The 21,817-nt window shown below is 34.1% G+C and overlaps 3 protein-coding genes across 3 annotated transcripts; all 3 read right to left on the bottom strand.

Annotated features, from left to right (window-relative positions):
• Positions 1 to 3,130: 3,130 nt before the first annotated feature.
• Positions 3,131 to 6,406, bottom strand: LOC110997992 (organic cation transporter protein). The gene is made up of 4 exons (XM_022266398.2): positions 6,176 to 6,406; positions 4,458 to 4,809; positions 3,972 to 4,379; positions 3,131 to 3,902 (listed from the first exon to the last, which is right to left on the bottom strand). The coding sequence occupies exons 1-4, from the start codon at positions 6,198 to 6,200 to the stop codon at positions 3,194 to 3,196; spliced, it is 1,494 nt and encodes a 497-aa protein (XP_022122090.2). The 5' UTR covers positions 6,201 to 6,406; the 3' UTR covers positions 3,131 to 3,193.
• A 2,874-nt stretch (positions 6,407 to 9,280) lies between these two features.
• LOC110997991 (organic cation transporter protein-like) lies at positions 9,281 to 11,736 on the bottom strand. The gene is made up of 4 exons (XM_022266397.2): positions 11,645 to 11,736; positions 10,533 to 10,884; positions 10,047 to 10,454; positions 9,281 to 9,977 (listed from the first exon to the last, which is right to left on the bottom strand). Exons 1-4 carry the CDS (start codon positions 11,691 to 11,693, stop codon positions 9,281 to 9,283), a joined length of 1,506 nt encoding a protein of 501 aa, XP_022122089.2. The 5' UTR covers positions 11,694 to 11,736.
• Positions 11,737 to 13,004: 1,268 nt separating this feature from the next.
• LOC110997993 (polycomb protein Scm) lies at positions 13,005 to 21,319 on the bottom strand. The gene is made up of 5 exons (XM_022266399.2): positions 20,068 to 21,319; positions 19,649 to 19,952; positions 19,368 to 19,574; positions 17,919 to 18,131; positions 13,005 to 17,401 (listed from the first exon to the last, which is right to left on the bottom strand). The coding sequence occupies exons 1-5, from the start codon at positions 21,111 to 21,113 to the stop codon at positions 17,267 to 17,269; spliced, it is 1,905 nt and encodes a 634-aa protein (XP_022122091.2). The 5' UTR covers positions 21,114 to 21,319; the 3' UTR covers positions 13,005 to 17,266.
• Positions 21,320 to 21,817: the final 498 nt, after the last annotated feature.

Below are 21,817 nucleotides of genomic sequence, written 5' to 3'. Positions count from 1 at the left end.
AATATACTAACAATTTTGCTACGTGTTCCATTTGTTTAATACCTTCCCAGACTTTACCAGTTGCCATAAGCCATCTTGGGGATTCTGGCAGTATGCAAATATACATAATAAGTACAATATTTGCCAAAGATATCCCCAATTGAAAATGAACATAATCTCTTATTAGAAAGCCAAACAGTGCTAACAATATATGACCAAGAGTGAATGGAATGTGAAAAAGTGCGGATATAGCATCTTTATAAGCCCCTCCAACATATTCCACGATGAGCACAAATCCAACGACCATTATTCCTCCCACAGATAATCCGAGAAACATCCGAACGATGGTGAAACTCCAGTAGTCCGGAAGAAAAGATGATATAACTCCCAAGAACACTTCAAGTAGCACCGCCAGTAACAATGTGGGTCTTCTGCCAAATCTAGAAAACGTATCACTGTCATTAATTTTTACAGTGTAACGGATTGAATATGTAATGAATAATGGGGCATAAGCCAATCCTTTCAGTAGATGTTTTACTATTTTTCTTTTTCATAACCAAAAAGATATAACAACATATTATGTCCTCGATTTTTGGGTTAAAGGGAAAAATATTTAGAGTATTTTTTTAATAGGACGCAAGGTAATTGATAGTAACATATATAATGATTGCGATTAAATAATATGAGATTACGTAGAACAAACTACATTAAAAGTATTTTTATTTTATTTCTTATTTAATGTACAATTGATTACGATTCATGTATTACAACTTGATGTTACCTGTCAGAGGCAATGCCAAACAAGAGACTTCCGCTTAGAACACCGAATTGAAAGAGCGTTTGGGTGAAGTCTTTTAACCACGCCTTTTCACATATTAAATTCCACTCCATAATAATGGTCCTTGTGAAAACTGATTTGTCATAGACGGGATTATCACAGCAGGTTTTATTGTTTGGACAACTGTACTGCACTGGTGGCGCCAGATACAATATCGCCATTTGATGAAATGCTACACCGAATTTACTAGCGAAAACAATCAGACACAGACATAGTTGATATCTACCAAAGTTTCCAATTAAATTATTTATTATTGTCATGGTTGTTATATATAACACTTTAATTTTTGAAGCCTGTCAAACCTGCCTATTATGTAATCTAGTAGGCTAGGTAGGATTTTTGTGAGGGTCTCTTGGCTTAAAGGATTTATAAAAACTGTCAGCCCGGAGTCAGGAGAATCGGGTTTGATTCCCGGTCAGTTAGTTCTCGGCCTATTTATTGCGAGGATTCGATCATACGGCCCATCTTCTCATACGGTTCGTACAGTGAAATTTCTCTGTTATATCTCGTAAACAAAATATTTTTTTAACCCTAATTTCCATTTATAGAGGCTTGAGCTAGTTAAATACACTTGAATTTTTTTTATGACACGAAAGTACAAAAACATGATCCTTTGTCAATTTTATTCCTGCATAATTAATTAACAATTATTCAAAAACACCATTATATTTAAATTTTAATTTAAATTAAATTATTTAAATTAATTAAAAATATTAATTTTCCCTGTAAAAAACTCAAAGATATCACTTGGCATCAGGTAAGCCTCCTGCCCGTTTGCCCTGTTCTATAAAAAAAGAAAAAAAAGAATATAATTTGTGCAAAGTACGAAACCTATTGCTTTGAAAAAACGTCTTCATAGATAAGTGGTTAAACCATATCACTATAAGTACTGTGTTCTCGATGAAACTTGAATTATGCTGTTAGGATAGTTGCTGTACAAAACTATCGTAAAAAGGCGCTGAAATATTCAGTTGAAATTGCGGGATTATAAATCAAGTAATAAACACTAAAGTTTGGGGATCTTTTATTTTCCCATTTGATTATTGTTCTTAATATCTTGTTTATGATAAAATTTTATATCTGTTACAAATGTATTCAAAGATTTAATATGTAATGTTTATTAATCTTTAAGTATATCAAGTAGTTTACGAGTTGTGTTCCTAAGGCGTATTGCCATACATCAAAGTCATATTAAAAATATAATACTCACCATCAATTTGATATAACAGTATCTTGCTTTTCGTCGTTAAAGAGATAATATTATCATCCCCTGTCATCAATATCGTAAAGGCATGTGATATCTACGTAATCTTAATGTGACAAGAATATTATTTTACGGAGAGTTTCAAAGACTTTGTCTGCATGCATTTTTTAAATATATGTAGAGTACCTATGGTGTTGTGATGCATCTTGCCAACTTGATTGAAAAGTATGATTGAAAATTAAAAAGAATGGCAGACATTATTTTTTGTTCTTCTCGTCCGTTCTACGCTTATGATTTATAAAATAGAATAGTAAATTTAAATTTCGAATGTTTTATTGTTGTTTATAAGTGAACATTTGCCTACCTATTTTTCCTACTATTTTTCTATTGACCTATGTGATATCTGATAATTTCATAGTAGATGCAGTCGGTTACATATTCAACCATGTGTATAGTACATATTCGATAGTATTTTATATAATTTTGTGTACTACTTGACCGTGTTCAACGAAGAGCGGTTCGAATTGTCGACGACCAATCCCTCTCCGAGCGGCATTAACCATGGAGAGTGTTCAGAGGAGTTGTTCGGATTAATACCTGAAGCTTAGTTTCATCATCGGGGGTCGAGGCAGAATACGAAATTCCACCAGACTCACCTCGACGTCCGCCGTTCCACAACTGAGCGTTTTTCAAGGCAGTTTTTGCCACGCACCACCACTTTGTGGAAACAGCTGCCCACTGAAAGATTTCCGAACCAATTCGACTTATGGCCCTTCAAGAAAAGAGCGTACTAATTCTTAAAAGGCCGACAAGCAAGCCCTCTGGCATTGGGAGTGTCCATGGGCGGCGGTATCATTCAACATCAGGTAGGCCTCCTACCAGTTTGACCCTGTTCTGTATTTAATAAAAAATATATAAAATACTTTCGCATTTTAAATATAAATTTATAAGAAAACAATGTACATAATAAAATGAACAATATCAAATATGCGATTTTTCCCTATTGACATATTTATTTTTATTATCTATGTGTCATTAATAACTGTTCTTATATACTACTTATCAACAACAGTATTTTTAGTTTATAGGAAAAAAAATTAAACAACATATCATTTGTATATAAATAGTTACTTAACTATATTTCAACATATTTACAAAAATATATGGATTTTCTATGACTTTTGTTGGGATACATTCTTTGTCTTCTTTCCAAAATTTTCTCCCTCTTCTAACGTCGTCATAAGTTCAATCCCTTTCGTTTCCGGCAACAAAAAAGACACAAACCCAGCGCATAATGGTAGTACTGCAAACGTGAGGGCTGCCCAGACTGGCGACGTATCACCAAGTCCCACGACAAATGGCGCTATCATTGAACCCACTCTAGCCATCATGGAAGAAAATCCTATAGCAGCATTGCGTACCACTGTAGGAAACAGCTCAGTACAGTGCAGGTACACTACTACAAACACTACAAAACTGGAGACAACCCCAACACAAGCACACACAACTGACCAGGATCCGGGCGGGAGCACAGAGAGAATTATTAAGACCCCTGCACAGATAAAGTTGAATACTATTAAAATAGTCCGACGGCCCATTACCTTCATCAATGGAATAGAACAAAGTGTTCCCAAGATAGTAACGCTGGCGCTAGCAGCCACATTCACAAACACATTGCCACCCAGCTGACCAACATATTGCGAAACACCATAGAAACAGTAACTGCACGTTAACCAGTTAAACGACATCGCCAGTATGTTCTTTCGCAAATTTGGTGTTCGGAATAAGTCCAGAATACTGCCCTTCTTCAAATTATGTTTCTCTATTTCTTTTTGGTATTCTCCTATTTTTTGAGCTAAATTTTCCGTGGGGAGATTATTCCTGCAAATAAATTGATACATAATTGATTTATTTAGTCACACATTCAGGTAGAAAAAGTACTGTACTCACATCTTAGCTGCTTTCTCTATTATTTTTACAGCCTCGTCGGTCCTTTTCATTGCAATCAACCATCTGGGTGTATCAGTTACAAGAACAAAGAACGACAATAGAACTATATTGGGAATAGTAATGGCGAGCTGAAATTTGTCGTAGCTTCTTATAAAATATCCGAAGACAGGTAGGAGCAGATGACCTGTATTAAAAGGCACTTGATAGAGGGCTGAAATCACGTGCCTATATTGGGACCCGACGCTTTCCATAATAATTACAAAGCTTGTAACCATTGTTCCTCCTACTGATGCTCCAACTAAAAATCGAACAAATGTAAAAGACCAGAATTCCGGTAGGAAACTTGCAACCAATCCCATCACTAATTGTAAGACAACCGCAGCTAACAAGGGATTTTTTCTTCCATACCTGCAATAAATATATAAATTAATCTTTGAATTATCTTTTTTTAAACAAAAAATCAAGTCATCATATATATATGCCAACCTGTCAGATGCCATTCCAAACACAACACTACCTATTAAAGTACCCAACTGGAAAAGAGTTTGTGTAAAACTCGACAGCCATTTCTTTTCACATATCAAGTCCCATTCCATTATAATCGTATTTGTGAATATAGATTTATCATATTCGGGATTTGAACATGGACAACTATTTTGGAGGTCATTATCCAAGCAAACATAGTCAGTCTTTGGAGCCAAAAATATTATAGCCATTTGGTGGAATGCTACGGGAAACTTGACAAGAAACATAAGAAAACATAGGAAGAACTGATATTTGCCGAAGGATCCTATCGCTTTCTGAATGGCGTCGACATTCTGGCTAGACTCAGGCTTTTCTGAAAAGAAAATAACTGAAATTTATTAAAGTTTGAAATAATGATTGAATATGATATGTAGTCAAAAATAAACAAAATGCAGCATGAAATTTAGGCATTATAAATGCAAAATTAACTCTGTATATGTGCGTTGCGCAATCATGCTATAAGATACTGAATTAGTTAGTCTTGTGCCTGAGTTTGCCTGCCTTTCTATAAGTAAAAAGGCTTGTAAAAGGTGTAAACATAGGGGATAAAAATTAACGTGGAAGTTACATAATCTGTAAAGTTAGATACTAAAACCTATTTATCAGGCCTTTGAATTCATATTGAGTCTGATTTGCCATTCAGTTTACTGTAGTTCCGTTTCCCTTGAAAGAAGCATTTTACCTTTTACCTACTATAAACTAATCTAAAGGACATAATATGCATAAAGTAGCACGTGTTCATTTAGATATAGATATACCCCTCGGCATGCTCACGTGTATCAAACCCGCACACTCATTATGTTTTGGCAAAAGATGGATTAATTAAAGTCTTTGTGTATAAAATATTGTTAAATTAATTTGCAGGAAAATATTGTTAATGTCTTATTATTTTACAAAATAAAAATGCCTGTTTATAATACTTCTGATTTTCTGAAAGTGTGCCGAAAGAAAAATATCTACTTCAGGCGTCCGAAGTCGCGGGTACAGCGAGTTAACACATAAATTTCAATTATAAAACTATTGTAAATGTATAAATGTTCTTTAACATATTTATCTAAGATACATTTTTGTTTATCATAAAACCTTGAATAAAATGTGGTAAAGTAATTTATATAAAAGTAAATAATAACCGTCTTTTATTGATGTCAGTATCTCAATGCGGTTTAAGGGAGATAATTTAGATAAATAATGCGTAAACTGAATTTCCAGAAACATAAATGTTAAATTTAAAAATACATTTACATATTGATACTAAGGCCTCCATTGTAAGAATGTGCAGTACTTAATATACACTTAGTTTGCATATTTTATAAATCTATAAAGATGAGTAAGGTTTTGTGGTTTAGTGAAAGATAAATTTTAATTACAGGAAATTAAAGAGCCTGATGGTGAATAGAAAAGTGATATTAAATTTTGCACTCGTTCTAGATATTTTGTAAGCGAAGATTGAAAAATATATATTATATACTAGTATATTTTAGACACCACACACTATTTCCTCTAAAATACGTATATGTATCTAGTTAAGTAAATATTTGTATAATTGGTTAGAACATATAAACAATTGTTTAACGTTTACTCAGAAGTACTGTGTTACGGTAAAAATCGCAAAGACTCAATGCCTTTGCCGAGGTCAGCTGCCTGAGGCAACTTTCACTTATTGAAGATTCTGATCTCACCCTGATCTTTTTGTTCCAGATCCATTTTGTGTCCGTTATCGTATTTCAGCACTCCAGTTTATCACTCACGATCACGAGACTAATCCTTATGATATACGCTTATTACGGCAAATACTACTAACACACTGAACAGCCGTTCGTAGTGAGCTGTTTTCGCTTATGCGCACGCGCCGCACTGTCACTATCGTCGCTTACTAAACGAAATGTGTTTTCCAATTGACGATACTTTGGACCAGATAAACAAAACAAAGCTAAGCTTTGTATATAAATGGTGATGTAGACTGCTAACTATATAATGTGTTTGTGAACAACTCCGTAAATAAATATTCCGGTCTTATATCTACAGCATATATAAATATTATCACTGCTTTAAGAACCTTGCCAATCCAGCTAATTAATTGTGAGCTGTGTCCTGCAGCTGGATAAATCCATTTTTGATAAGGGTACTTAATCCGGATTTAATAGGTATTAAGGTTAGTTTATTTCCATCAGTTTTATGCTGCATACATTGTACACTCGACCTCCTTTAAGAAAACTATTTTTTTATAGTCAAATAACATCTATAATTATTTCATACAGCATTATGACACAATTTCACTATCACATAAAGCACGGCTTTGTAGCTGTAGGCTTCAAAAGTTTTGTTTGATAAAACGCTTATAGTCCAAAAAGCATAATAATTCTTGTGTATAAAATATATCTTTAAAATAAGTTTCGCTATTTCAACTAACAAAAGTTCAACGAACAAGTTGTTGCTTCGGTTTACTTGGGTGAATTCTAGGATATGTATTTACTTATAATTCTTATATGTTAACTTTTGCTCTTGCACAATAATATCTATTATATATACTATGACAGAACGAAATGGCAAAGTCAACTTATTTATTAGCTTTGTGTCTTAAATATCTGTTTTTACAAATTTGGAAATACAATGAAATACCACACATATTTGATAATATCGCAATAATAAGCAACAACAAACCCAATGTTAATCAATTTACATTGGGTTAACACTATTAAAATAATATGACCTTCACTCAATTGATCCAAATTTGTTATTTATATTCTTTACCAACCTTATGTGTACCTTAAATACTGATATATGGGCTTTATTGATTTATACAAAGCTGGCTTTTATAACCACTCATGTACAATTGATAGGATTTTTACTTAAGTTCCTAGATCGGTGATTTTGACTGCTCCGTTGTATTACCACATTCAGCTATGCAAATGAAGCGCCTAGCAAAAATTTAGAGATAAATACTATGGTTTACGTTTTGATTTTGATTGTCATGGATTAACTATAAAATAAACTATAAACTATTTTTTCACTAATACAAAACAACTCGGGAATATACCTAATCTATAACAGTAGGCAATATCAATAGGCGTGGATCATCATTAAAAAATCTACTATTCATTGTATGCTATCAACATAACAGTTACAGTAAATGCAAAATTTATGAATGGGAGAGTGATCTTAAAAATGTACATTTTTAAACGTTGCAAAGCGTTTTTTTATAATCATATCCAAATAAACAAAATTGGCAACGCATCATTGGATTTCAATTAAAATACTACCTTAAACCTAAATGGGCTAACTTGCCTACAAACAGCATTTATTTTTAACCACATATAATAGGAATATTCTTCCTTTATAGAACGATCAGTCTTTTGTGTTCAATACATGTGAATTTTTGAGTCTTATACATTAGTTCCTACATAATTCTATCTTTACAGTTATCACTAATGTGGTAGTATTACCCAATATACCTACACCTAGGCCGAGAGAAAAAAATGTGTTACAATAATCGTTATTAATTTATACACAATCGTCTTTAATTATACGTCCGATGTCCGACGTCCTTTTAGATTCTCGATATAACAATCATATTCGGCTGAAATTGCGGGACCTAAACATTAACAAATCACGCATTAAATACAAAAGTTTTTGGATTTTTATAGTAAAATGTGTCGGTAGTAAATTGTGTTTTTACTCAGTATTTCATCTCTCTGTTACATGTATGTTGAAAAATTTAATATGTAATGTTTATTAGCATTTATATCAAGTAGTTAACGAGTTGTGTCCGTTGGTGAGGCGTATTTATGGCATCAACGTCATATCAAAAACATAATAAGATCAATTTGATATAACAGTTTACAGCCAAATATTGTATTATTTAAAGAGATAATATTGTTATCCAATTTGATGTTATCAATATCGTATAGGCACTCGATGGTAGGTAACCTAAATGTGATAAAAATATTATTAAGCGATTTTGACGAGTTGGTGATTTAAAACACTTTGTCTACATGCATTTTGTGTTATATTGATTGAGAATGGTCTTATGATTGCATCCTGCCAACTTGATTGAAAAATATGACATTTAAAAAGAGTGGCACAGAGTTTCATTCTTGATCTTCGCTTTTAATTTACAAACTAGAATAGAAAATTTAAATTTCCAATGTTTTATTGATGTTTATGAGTGTACTATTTTTCTTTTTTTCTTATAGAACAGGGGGCAGACGGGCAGGAGGCTCACGAGATGTTAAGTAATAGCCGCCCATGGACACTTTCAATATCAGAGGGCTCGCGAGGGCGTTGCCGGCCTTTTAAGAATTGGTACGCTCTTTTCTTTAAGGCCCCTAAGTCGAATTGGTTCGGAAATAGTTCAGTGGACAGCTGGTTCCTCAAAGCAGTGGTGCACGGCAAAAATTATTTTGAAATACACTCAGTTGTGGAACGGCCTATATCATCCTTGGATAAATTTACTATAGAAACACTCGGTTCATGGACATAAAAACTTGGACTTGTATATGTTGGCATAGCAACACAATTTTATAAAATACTATCATATGTTTTACAATGCAATAAAATAACAAAAAATGTACATAATAAAATTAATATCTAATATGCGGTTTTTCTGTATTTTCATGTTTATTTTTATTATCTTTGCAACTGCACTCATTACCACTCGACTGTACTCATGCACGTAAGTATTTTTAGTCATTAACTAAAAACACAAACAACATATTTTTTTATTCAAATAGTTACTTAACGATATTTCAACATATTTTACAAAAATATATGCATTTTTATCAGTTTTAAAGTACATTCTTTGTCTTCTTTCCAAAATTTTCTCCCTCTTCCAACGTCGTCATAAGTTCAACCCCTTTCGTTTCCGGCAACAAAAAAGACACAAATCCAGCACATAATGGTAGTACTGCAAACGTGAGAGCTGCCCAGAATGGTGACTTATCACCCAGTCCCACGACAAATGGCGCTATCATTGAACCCACTCTAGCCATCATGGAAGAAAATCCTATAGCAGCATTGCGTACCACTGTAGGAAACAGCTCACTACAGTGCAGGTACACAATAACAAACACCACAAAACTAGTGACAACGCCAACACAAGCACACACAACAGACCAGGATCCGGGCGGGAGCACAGAGAGAATTATTAAGACTCCAGCACAGATAAAGTCGAATAGTATCAAGATAGTCCGACGGCCCATTATCTTGATCAATGGAATAGAAGAAAGTGTTCCCAAGATAGTAACGCCGGCACTAGTGGCCACATTCACAAACACATTGCCACCCAGCTGACCAACATATTGCGAAACACCATAGAAACAGTAACTGCACGTTAACCAGTTAAACGACATCGCCAGTATGTTCTTTCGCAAATTTGGTGTTCGGAATAAGTCCAGAATACTGCCTTTCTTCAAATTATGTTTCTCTAATTCCTTTTGGTATTCTCCTATTTTTTGAGCTAAATTTTCCGTGGGGAGATTATTCCTGCAAATAAATTGATACATAATTGATTTATTTAGTCACACATTCGGGTAGAAAAAGTACTGTACTCACATCTTAGCTGCTTTCTCTATTATTTTTACAGCCTCGTCGGTCCTTTTCATTGCAATCAACCATCTGGGTGTATCAGTTACAAGAATAAAAAACGACAATAGAACTGCATTGGGAATGGTAATGGCGAGTTGAAATTTGTCGTAGCTTCTTATAAAATATCCAAAGACAGGTAGGATCAGATGACCCGTATTAAAAGGCACATGATACAGAGCTGAAATCACGTCCCTGTACTGGGTACCGACGCTTTCCATAACAATTACAAAGCTTGTAACCATTGTACCTCCTACTGATACACCAACTAAAAATCGTACAAATGTAAAAGACCAGAATTCCGGTAGGAAACTTGCAACCAATCCCATTACAAATTGTAAAACAATAGCAAATAACAAGGGATTTTTTCTTCCATACCTGCAATAAATATATATATTAATCTTTGATTTATCTTTTCTTAACCAAAAAATCAGGTCATCACATATATATGCCAACCTGTCAGATGCCATTCCAAACACAACACTACCTATCAAAGTACCCAACTGGAAAAGAGTTTGTGTAAAACTCGACAGCCATTTCTTTCCACATATCAAGTTCCATTCCATTATAATCGTATTTGTGAACACCGATTTATCATATTCGGGATTTGAACATGGACAAGTATTCCGGAGGTTATTATCCAAGCAAACATATTCAGTCTTTGGAGCCAAAAATATTATAGCCATTTGGTGGAAGGCTACAGGAACCTTGACAATGAACATAAGAAAACATAAGAAAAACTGATATTTGCCGAAGGATCCCATCGCTTGCTCAATTGCGTCAACTTTCTGGCTGGAATCAGGCTTTTCTGAAAAGAAAATAACACTTTCAATTTTATTAGAGTTTGAAATATTGATTGAATATGATGATAAAAAAATTTTTTTTTATTTTTATTTTTATTTTATGATGATAGTAGGAAATAAGTGAAATGTTCAATCTGATATGTTTATGCATATAAATATTATAAATGCTAGAAAAGAAACTGTATGTTTGCGTTAATACGTAAAAATTGCTGTAATAGGGGATGAAAGTTTGTATAGAAGTAATTTTAAATTTAAAACTTATTTCTCAGGCTTTTGATAAGATAAAAATAAATATGTTGTATTACAATAATTCCGTCTGATTTGGCCCTGGGCATGCTCGTGTATCAAATGTCTTCGATTCGTGTATAATATGTATACAACATTTTATACACGAAACGAACGCAAAAGAGCAGTAAACACAAATGGCTTAGTTTTTTTTTGGCATTCCTCAAAAAAGCATATTTCTAGTTAAATAAATATTTTTATAATTGGTTTGAACATATAAAAAATTGTTTTACGTTTACTCAGAAGTACTATGTTACGATAAAAGTCGCAGACTCAATGCCTTTACCGAGGTCAATTGGCTATGGCATTTTTTTTAATTGAAGATTCTGATTTCTAATTAATGACACTTTGGACCACATAAAGCTTGGCTTTGTATATAAACTGGCTAATTACTACATAACAAACTGTTAACTTAATACTGAGATATGGCCTTCTACGTAAATGAACATCTTGTCTTCATGCTTTATAAAAGAACCTTACCACTCCAGCCAATATTCGTAGGCTGCTTCCTGCTGCTTGATGGATCCATTTTAAATTAGAGTACTCAATCCGGATCTAATAGGTATTACATTCTGTTTTTTTCTTTTCTCCGTCTTAATTTCAAAGTTAATGCTGCAGTACTTAGAACATTTGACCCGTTCTTATAAAAATAATTTTTAAAAGTCAAATAACACTATCAAAGTGTATATTATATATATTATAGATCATTATGACACAATTTCGCTATCACAGATGTCAGAAAGCGTGGTTTTGTAGCTGTAGGTTTTGAAAGAGTTTTATTTAAAGTCAAAATACATGTAATATTTATTATGTATAAAATATTATTTTAGATTTTTAAACTAACAAAGAGTTGTTGATTCGACTCACTAGGGTGAATTCTAGGATTTCGATTTATTTAGTCATAATGATTATATGATTATATTGTTATTGTACAATGATTTCAGACGTTACCCATTGGTAATATAACCTGTGACAGGTTATTCCTCTGCTCCAGACTTGGCTTCGGTCTTAACGCGCCTTTATCGCTACCAGTACGCTCAGCATAATCCCTAAGTGCAGTAAGACCTCTTTAATACATCCGATCCCAAAAATATCATATAACCTAAGGGAGCGTTTAAGTATTACGTAACGAACTATGGGGGGGGACTATCTATCTATGTAACTATCTGAAACGTTACGATTCGGGGCGGTGTCATTTTCGACTTTCCGATACTTTACACCAAATGGCAACTTTTATGTTTAATGAGTCACTGGATGGTAACGAAACCTTTTACTATAGGGTACAGAAAAATGTTACGGCGCGTTACACGGGGGGGGGGGGTCAAGAATCCCCAAAAATTGCGTGACGTAATACTTGAACACTCCCTAACCGCTATAACCTCCTTGTTCTCCAAAATAATGGAATCCATTATTAATGCCCAGCTCCTGATGTATCTACAGCCTCCAGCTGATTAGCGATTATTATCAGTACGGCTTTTGCCGTGGTCGCTCAGTGACCTTCTTTATACCTTACACATGGGCAGAGGCAAATGAGTCCAAGGGGGTCACGCTGGCGGTAAGTTTAGTTATATCTATATGTACTTAGTTATAAAGCTTTCAATGGGGTGTGCCGCGTAGCTTTTTCGCTGATGGAAACATCAAGGTTTTCGTTATCGATGCATGGTCCGACCATAAACCACAATCAATGAGTACCGAAACAAACTTGTGTATATGTGTGTGTTTGAAGACACTCTCAAAAACCCATCTGCGCACAGACGGGAGTCAAACACACGTTAGGTTCGGACTAGTTCTATCCTAGGTCTAGGTCAAGCCAACAATAAGCCAAGAAATAAAAGACGTATTGCAATAATCGAATTTATTTATGCACAATCCTCTTCAATATCTGCCTTATGTACATAAAACTATAATAAATTCTACAGTAATAAAATAATAGCATTTATATTGTTGAACGCTCACAATTTTACCGTCGATATTTACATACATAATTCTATGTAATATATAATTTATCAACTGATGATCATTGCTTTATATTTGACGGAATAGTGCTATTGGGAAATATTGAGGAAACAGTGTTATCAGCCTGAATGTAGTCTAATCCTACGTCGAATCCTCGTCAACTAACAAAACTGCAATAAGATATTTCAATAAAGGTTGTTTTATTTACATATTCATGAGTATACATCGCCAATTAAACATTACACATCGAATTGATAACCTCTTTTAAGTCAGTTAAATATACATTCATCATATTGAATTTATTCTGAGACACAAAATGCGATAAAAACGCTTCTACGATCATTAATGGAGATCGATACACTACGGGTAAGAAAGCGTTCAAGTAAAACAACAAACAAAAAAGGGTTTTGGGGTAAAAAGTTACGATTCGGGGCGGAGATTGTACTATGCGTTATTGTTAATATTATTTTCGACTTTCCAATACTTTACACCACATAAATGGCAACTTTTAGGTTTAATGAGTCACTGGGTGTTAACGAATCGTTTTACTACTTTCTGGGTACAGAAAAACGTTACGGCGCGTTGCATGGGGGGGGGGATTAAGAATCTCCAAAAATTGCGTGATGTAATACTTGAACGCTCCCTAAAATGAGACAGCGATGACTATGTCTCCCACATGGCGAAAACATAAAGATTTTTGACATACGGGAGGCCAGTTTCTGCGAATCTAACCTAAGCCAGTAAAAATGTCATGAACTTATGCTTAACAATTAATTCAACATAATTTTTTACACTTCCATCAACAACAAATAACATTATATCACATCAAATGTTCAAACATTAAATCGATGGCAAACTAATATTTAATGTAACATAGTTTTATATTATACGCTCAAAGGAACTTAAAGGCAAACTCACCAAAAAAGTAATTTTTAATATCATAGGAGTCTAGTCGCTAAAAAAAGTCCATGATTCCAAGATAGGCTATTTCTCTTTGGTAAAGGGAAACATCTGATACCGCAAACGCGCGACCTGCGAGACGAAGCGGGGAGGGGTAAAATATATTGCCGCACCGCAACGCCCGTATGACACCCTATAGCTCGAAATAATTGTTACCGCATCGTGTGGCCGCGCTCTTAGTACAAAACAAGAGGATACGATCACGATGATATAGCGATACAACGTCATCCATACTGTAATGAACAGCAATGTCAACTATACCTAAGTATGTGAGGCCGTCCTACAATCTACGGATGATGAAAATGCTTTAAAAGAGGATCTACTCGAATGAAGTAAATGAGGACTGTTTGCCCAAATACGAAAGGCACTAAGACCCTAATCTAAGTAATTTCTATACAGTTAATTACAGATTTTGTACAGACGCAACGAAAAGCGATAAAGCCTTTCGATATTGTGCGACAATCTACTTGGTGTTAGTCATAATAGTTAATAACTCAGTCGATTTGTAAGATATATGTCTCAAAGGCAAGTGATTTATTGAAATGCAAGAAAACCGCGGACGGGTTGTAGACAACATAAACACTATTTTAGAACGAAATATTTAAAAGAATTACGAAATGTGCTCTAAAGCCTTATTTTAACCTGACATAGGAAAGAATACGCCCTAATATTGAGCGAATTACCGAGACACGCGAAGAATTGGCAAACTATTCTAATCATACATCAAATGGCCGACGCTATACTAAAAATAGGTCAATCAATACTTTATTTGCGACTAAGAAAATAATAGGCCCAAAACCTAAACTAAATAAAGAAATATTTTATATTCTTTATCTCTCAGAAATCGAACCCGATTACTGTGAGCACACATTAAATGCATTTTCACTCATACGAAATATGTACACGCCTATATTTACATAGAAAATTTAGATATCAAATATACTTTGTATATGTTGATACGATTTGTGGAAAGGAGAGCAGATCTAAACTGATTTGTATTAAACTAATACTAAATCATTATTACGTTGTTTTAATTCAAACAATTATTTGTTTAGGCAACAATTTGTATCTGCTATTTGCAGTACATGTTCGAGCCTCTGTTAAGGTTTTTCATACAAAACTCTTGAATTATAATGAGCAGTGTTATATGACTGATTTAGTTTAAACAACTAAATATTCTTAGTTTAATAATAATAAATAATCAACAAAGTTGATTAGAGCTTAAGGCTCATATCGACTAAAACGATTTTATAGGTAGAATTGTTTTAAGCAGTTCTTGATGAGAGGAGCAAAGATACTTAATTATTTAACAGATTTGATAACTAATAGTTCAACGATTATGCAACTCTAATATACAATGGTCTTACTAACTAAAAAAATTGTTTAATTTTTTATCATTTATTTCCAAATATATATATATATGTGTGTCGCAGTAAAGTAGTTAAATCAGACAGTTAATTGAATCTATAGACAGTTAATAAAAGATAGATATTCAATTAAGTCGCTAGCAATTTGATTTAAATGAAGCAGCGTCGAAAACGTTTAACTACTTGTCTGACTGAAAGCCAGCGTATTCATTTATAATGTAAAACAACATGGCGGTCATGACAACAGCTGATTATTTTATTACTTCTTTCAAAGTGGTTTTTTGTTTCAAATTGCGGTCTTTGGTGAAATTGTACACATGTTGTCAACTCCGCCATTATGATTTCGATGTGATCGGTAAGTACTAAGAGTTTGGAAATTCCGTGTTTTGTTTTATTGGAAATGGTTAGGATGGGTTAGTCTTGTTGCCTAGGAACGTTTAGGAAACTCGTTAAACGTTTCGTTCAGTCACTTGTTTAACGGAACTTCAGCGACTTGCTTGAATGTCGATCTTTAATTAACTATCTAGAGATACAATTAACTGTAGATTTAACTACTTTACTGCGACATATATGGGTAATTTTCAGAAAATTCCGAAATTCTTGTCCTTGGAGTTTATATAAAAATCCAACAAAGAAATGGATGTTACTAATATTTCCATAAAATCCACCTAAAAGTTTCACATAATATTTAAAATCCGTATAAATAAATAAATAAAAATGTATAAGCATAATGTTGCTAACATCATTCCCTCACTGTGTCCCAAGTACCAATTTTATTTACTTTTATTTACCAAAAAAGCACAAAAATCATTCGAATCATTATTCAAGTAGGTTGGATTGTTTAAAAATATTACAAATTTATGATAAAAAAAACCGAAGAAACCGAACCGTTATAAAGTAAAAAACGCAGTTAAAAATTAGCATTATAAAGTAAAAAACGCAGAAAGCCAGTTAAGTTATAGATTTTGTTTTGTTGATTTTGATACATTACATATACACATAAACATTCATTTTATCTATGAGACTAAAGTTTAAAATAAGAAGTTTCTTTGTTGTTAAGAATCTTTGAGTTAGAAAGGATTTCATTTTAATTATGTATTAATTAAAAGCCTAAATTAAGTGCCGAAATAAATAAAAATAAGTTTAAATTACAGTTATGCCAAAGTGCTGCAATAATTTTGTGATTTGTTGGAATTACTGATCAATCTTACTTATTGTTTAAGAGCAAAACTTAATTTAATAAAAAGATTTCTCTGAAAGAAAACTAATTTTATTTAAATAGCTTCATGACTTATGTGATAATCAATCCCTCACTTTTTTTAAAATATCTTCATAACATAAAACCCGATAATTTTTGGGACCACTACCTAATTAAATTCAAGTAACATTAGTACTATCAAATTCACATAAAATAAATAACTAATATTTTCAATTTTCTTTTTGTTATTTTAAGAATGAAGAATTTCGTGAGAATTACCCAAATTTCAATAGTTGTGGCTTATATTTCCAAACGTTAACCATACTTAAGTGTAGTTTCGTAATACAGGCTTGAGATTTGACAAAAAACAATTTGCCTTAACTTAAATATTCATGTGAAAAAAAAAATGTTACATTTGTAAACATTAAGTCGATGCCAGCCATTTTCCAATCATGACGTCCGCTACGGGTGAACTGCGGAATTTTAACTTTACCTTGTTTGATTCAACGTGTGTTTACAATACCGAAGTTTTTTAACCGCACGAAGTAACCAAAACTTGGATTGAAAAATGTATCTCGTGTTAAACGGTCAAGATAACTTAAACCTTACCAAGACGACCAACTAGGCGTTGAAATGTCGTCGGTTGCGGACCTTAGAGACGAGGTTGCATATCTTGAGGGCGGGGCCGAGTTTCAGTCCCATGTACTTCATCATCATGTCCGAATTCAGGAGCAGAAGGGCCTTGCCGTCTATTTCCTGAAACGCCAACAATTTTCTTCTATTGCTCAAAATAATTAAAAAAGAAACTAAATATAAATCATGTATAGTTAATGAAGCATTCACTTACGAAAAGTGCATAAGAAATTTCACAACAGAATCTCATTTTTTTTTTAATTTTAATATGAATGATATTAATGATACCAAATTATAGATAAATTATGGAAATTAAGTAAAACAATTTTTAAGTCTGAGGTCGTAGGTTCGATCCCCGTCTGTGCATCAATGAACTTTCTTTCTATGTTCGAATTTAACATTTGCTCAAATGGCGAAGGAAAACCTTGTGAGGAATCCAGGTTGCCTTCGACACACAAAGTACTGATAGTATTATGTTTAACTCTTGGCTAAAATATTTTTGGTTAGTCTGTATTATTATATTAAGTGCACCCACATAACCTAAAAGAACCTATAAAAAATTTAAGGCAAAATAATAAATATATTCCAATTCTAGCAACAACAACACAGAAATAAAATACTCAAAAAACCAAATACTCACATGTTTCCTAAATAAGTCGGCATGAGCGGCCAGTGCCTGATCAGCCGCTGCGATGAACCCAATGACGTCTTCCACGGACCAGTCGGGGGGCGCCAGGGCTGCGGGCGGAGGGGGAGGAGCACCCGTGGTGGATGAAGCCGGCTCCGGCCTCTCGGGGGACACCCGGGCCAACTTCGCACCTGGCCCATCACCGTTTACTTTGCTGCCTTCCTGCTATTGGCATAAGAGGAGAGACACATTAGATGGTGCAATTCGTGTGCAAAGTGCTTATTCTGTGGGAAAGAGAAGCATCTTCGGATTTAAGGTGCAGCCAGGCTAAACTATCTTTACTATAATTATTGAAGTACACCTCATCATAAATAATGCATTTCTACAAGCTATCTATTCTAATTTTCTTGTTACTTCTGCCTTCTATCTATTATTCTGTCTATTGATTATGATGTCTATGATTGCATTTTTCGCCATTCAATTAAGACACTGTACACAAAAGCGTGTCAGTAAACAACTTGATTTTTAATATGAAAAAATTTAAAGTATATAATTTTTATGACTAAATAAATTGCCAACAAATAAGAATTATAACAGTTTGCATGACTGCCATACCGGTCTTTGACTACAACAACTCTTTTAACAACAACTTTTTTTCCTATGTCATGATTAGACAAGAGATTTTATTATAGTCCATGCTACTCACAAATAGGGTTATATTTTTATAATTTTATTGTTTTAATTATATACCGCAGTTATATTCAGCCGTAGTGAGCAAGACGACTGTGTAAATAAGTATAGCGTTTACACACTCGTCCTGCCCACTTCCCTGCTCACTACGGCTGAATGTAAATCTGGCAAAAGACCTGAAAAGGGTCAAAAGATGATATCAAAACGCTTTCTGCTATAGCACTAGTGGAAATGTAGAGTGAAAACTCTACATTCAAGAATACTATATTGGTAAAATTTGTAACTTATTTATTACAGCAATTTAAATAATGAAGGTTTGTCCATTGATCTATATAAATATTTCATTTCACACTGTGAAAACTAGTGACATTACAGATGGCCGTTTGTTTGTTGCAGTCATCAATATAGAAGTGGAAGTGGCTGGAAGCCAATGGAGAAACAATGCAAAGCATATAATAAATCTAAACTTGATATTACAAGTCATCAATTTAGTAAACTGTGCTTTATGGGGAGGGGACATTCTTTGATTTTCAAATTTGGTGATTGTGTCAACAGTAATTATTTATTTTTTTTAAATATATCCCGACATATTGTCTTTGCTTGACAACGTAATGCATTTTCAAGGATTAAAAAAAAAATATGTTTATGTACTATTATTTTTTAGCTTTGCTTACTTTTGACAAGGAGAAGGTGAGAGGATAAATTGGGTAAATCTGCTTATGGAATATTAAACCTTATTGACATACATTTATTGTAATAGGAAATACTTACAGTTTTGGTCCTCTTGACAGGTACCACATTAGAAGTAGATTCCCCGCAGAGGGTACAGGGCCTCACGGCTGCATCTCCCGTGTCTACTTCCACCAATCCCACACACCACCCTGCACCTCCACATACTGCCTTCACCCAGTTCTTCAACTCATCTCTACTTAAATCTGACGGAACTTTTACAGAATAGTTCTTACTTCCCGATGACACCTGGAAATTTAAAATCATTGGTTTAAAAATAATATAAAAGAGGTTTTATATGCATAATAGAAATCATAATTTACCTGAACATTAGTAATATTTGAATAACTACTCGAGGCTGTGAGAATAGCCCTGGTTAACTTCTGTGGGTCAGGATGAGAACTTAGTAGCTCCTTGACAAGAGTTTCTGCCGCCCCTGAAGCACCAATTCCATTGACAGAGGTGGGTAGATTGGGACTTCCCCCTTGGCAACTACTACGAATGTGTAGACAAATGTTGGCCACAGGACTAGATGTACCAGATTCAGTTGTTCCAGTATTGTTATTACCTGTAGAGCCGCCTTCTGGTAAAGCAGGATTTGGTATACCACTTGGCCGTAACTTAAATCTGAAAAGAGAATTAGTAAATAGTTGATATTTTTCAGTTATAATTTGTGATGTTAATAATTATATATATTATAGTACTTATATATACACTAGCCAAACATTAAAAATAATCATACCTAGATGGTGTTGTTGCATTCTTTTGACCTGGAGGTTGTAAAGGATGCCCAGCTCGGGCGCACCAGCCTACTGGGAATATATCACGGGAGTCGTACCTACACCAGTAATCAAATGCACCCCTCCATCCATCAAATGTCACATGGATCTGGTCATTTTTAACTGCTCCCACTGTTGCACAACAAATCAACTGTGGATTCTTTTTATCAACAGCCTCCAATTTTTGACCAACAACAAATAAGTTAGTTTTTGGTGTAGGTGGTTCAGGCTGAAACACTTTTGAGGGAGCCATGTCAGCTCCATTAAGAGTTTTGAGCAAAAACATAGGCCAGCTACTAGCATTCATGCGAAATCCTAGTGGAGGCTGTAACATACCATCATTTTTTTCACAATGTCCAATTGTATGAATATCCCCTGCATCCACAAGCCTCCAAAAGTCATTTTTGTTGTCACTACCATCAAGCCTTAATCTTAGTCTCGGCCCTAACACACCAACTACAGTAGCTATACAGGTTGAAGTCAAATTACGAGGATCTAATGCTTCCAATTTCATATTCACTTTAAAATCATTGACAGGAGGTAAAGGAGCCTGCTTAAAACATTCATCGGGTGCAGCTACACTGCTTGTTTCTTTCATATATTCAGTCCAATCGAAAAATTGATATAAATCGTAGTATGTGGTGGAATTGTTGTTTGAATTACTTTCAGTACCATTAGCTCCATTACCAGACTGAGGGGAAGTAGTTCTCTTCTCGTTTTTCTTTTGATATTTATTCAGACAGTAAGTTGAGCAGAAATTTTTGTTAGAAGGGGCATTGCCGCGAATAACATTGTCGCAATGTAGACAGGCACCTTTGCTGTAAGCCTGTCGGAATTCAGAGAGACACGTCTCCGAACAGAACTCCTTTTTACCATTTTCAGTAGGCAATACATACTTTAGTGGTGTTTTACTTTCTCCACACCAAGTACAAGTACGTTTTGGAGGTCTTCCAGGTCCACGTATTTTGCCGGGAGCATGTCCCGAGGAGCCGACAGTATTGTTTGACATTTTGATCACTACGCAAAATTAATACATAGTCGAAAACAGTCCATTCTAGGTAGCCACACAGTAGTCACATTTTACAAAATCACCACAAAGTAGATTTTTCTTCGAGTGTTAATTAAAATACTCAGCACAAAATAATAAACAACGTCATTAACTATTTATGACGCCATTCCAACGTCCATATTTGTTTTTTTACTTCTTAATTTTCTTTGGCATGGCAGCATTTAGAAGTTGCCAGTAACAATCATAGATAATAATAATTATTATTTTATTTTATGCCTTGGTAACATAGACCTTTAAGTCATATTAAGGTATTTTGTTAACACCCCTTACAATAGGTACTGAGTTTTTTACTCCTTATTATACTAACTAGCGACCCGCCCCGGCTTCGCACGGGTGCAATGCTGATACTAAATACACTACAGAAAATCTGTGAACGTTGTATATAAAAATGTGGGTTATCCATAAGAGATAGACATATACCATCACGGACTTTTCTGTAGACCTTTTCAATGTGTATAATACTTAGTACATTATTTTGATAAAACTCGTAGGGTTCAGCCTGCGTTTGCAATGTAAGCGGAAAAAATGTCATTATTTACGACATCACATTAGAAACCTCAAAAATAACAATACTTCTCCACTATTTAATGGATGTTATTATACATATAAACCTTCATCTTGAATCACTCTATCTATTAAAAAAC

Source organism: Pieris rapae, chromosome 3 (assembly GCF_905147795.1).
Source record: "Pieris rapae chromosome 3, ilPieRapa1.1, whole genome shotgun sequence".
Taxonomy (NCBI): domain Eukaryota; kingdom Metazoa; phylum Arthropoda; class Insecta; order Lepidoptera; family Pieridae; genus Pieris; species Pieris rapae.
Note: the sequence above shows the minus strand (reverse complement) of the source record. Positions and strands in the feature narration are given on the sequence as shown.

Excerpts from the sequence above, each read along its gene's own strand:
- LOC110997992 (XM_022266398.2), bottom strand. The coding sequence starts at position 6,200 with ATGGATCTGGAACAAAAAGATCAGG. Across the intron at positions 4,810-6,175 it reads TCTGGAACAAAAAGATCAGG|AAAAGCCTGAGTCTAGCCAG; the intron begins GTGAGATCAGAA and ends TTTTCTTTTCAG. Across the intron at positions 4,380-4,457 it reads TTTGGAATGGCATCTGACAG|GTATGGAAGAAAAAATCCCT; the intron begins GTTGGCATATAT and ends TATTTATTGCAG.
- LOC110997991 (XM_022266397.2), bottom strand. The coding sequence starts at position 11,693 with ATGGATCCATCAAGCAGCAGGAAGCAGCCTACGAATATTGGCTGGAGT. Across the intron at positions 10,885-11,644 it reads TACGAATATTGGCTGGAGTG|AAAAGCCTGATTCCAGCCAG; the intron begins GTAAGGTTCTTT and ends TTTTCTTTTCAG. Across the intron at positions 10,455-10,532 it reads TTTGGAATGGCATCTGACAG|GTATGGAAGAAAAAATCCCT; the intron begins GTTGGCATATAT and ends TATTTATTGCAG.
- LOC110997993 (XM_022266399.2), bottom strand. The coding sequence starts at position 21,113 with ATGTCAAACAATACTGTCGGCTCCTCGGGACATGCTCCCGGCAAAATA. Across the intron at positions 19,575-19,648 it reads CAAATATTACTAATGTTCAG|GTGTCATCGGGAAGTAAGAA; the intron begins GTAAATTATGAT and ends TTAAATTTCCAG. Across the intron at positions 17,402-17,918 it reads CCGACTTATTTAGGAAACAT|GAAATAGACGGCAAGGCCCT; the intron begins GTGAGTATTTGG and ends TTGGCGTTTCAG.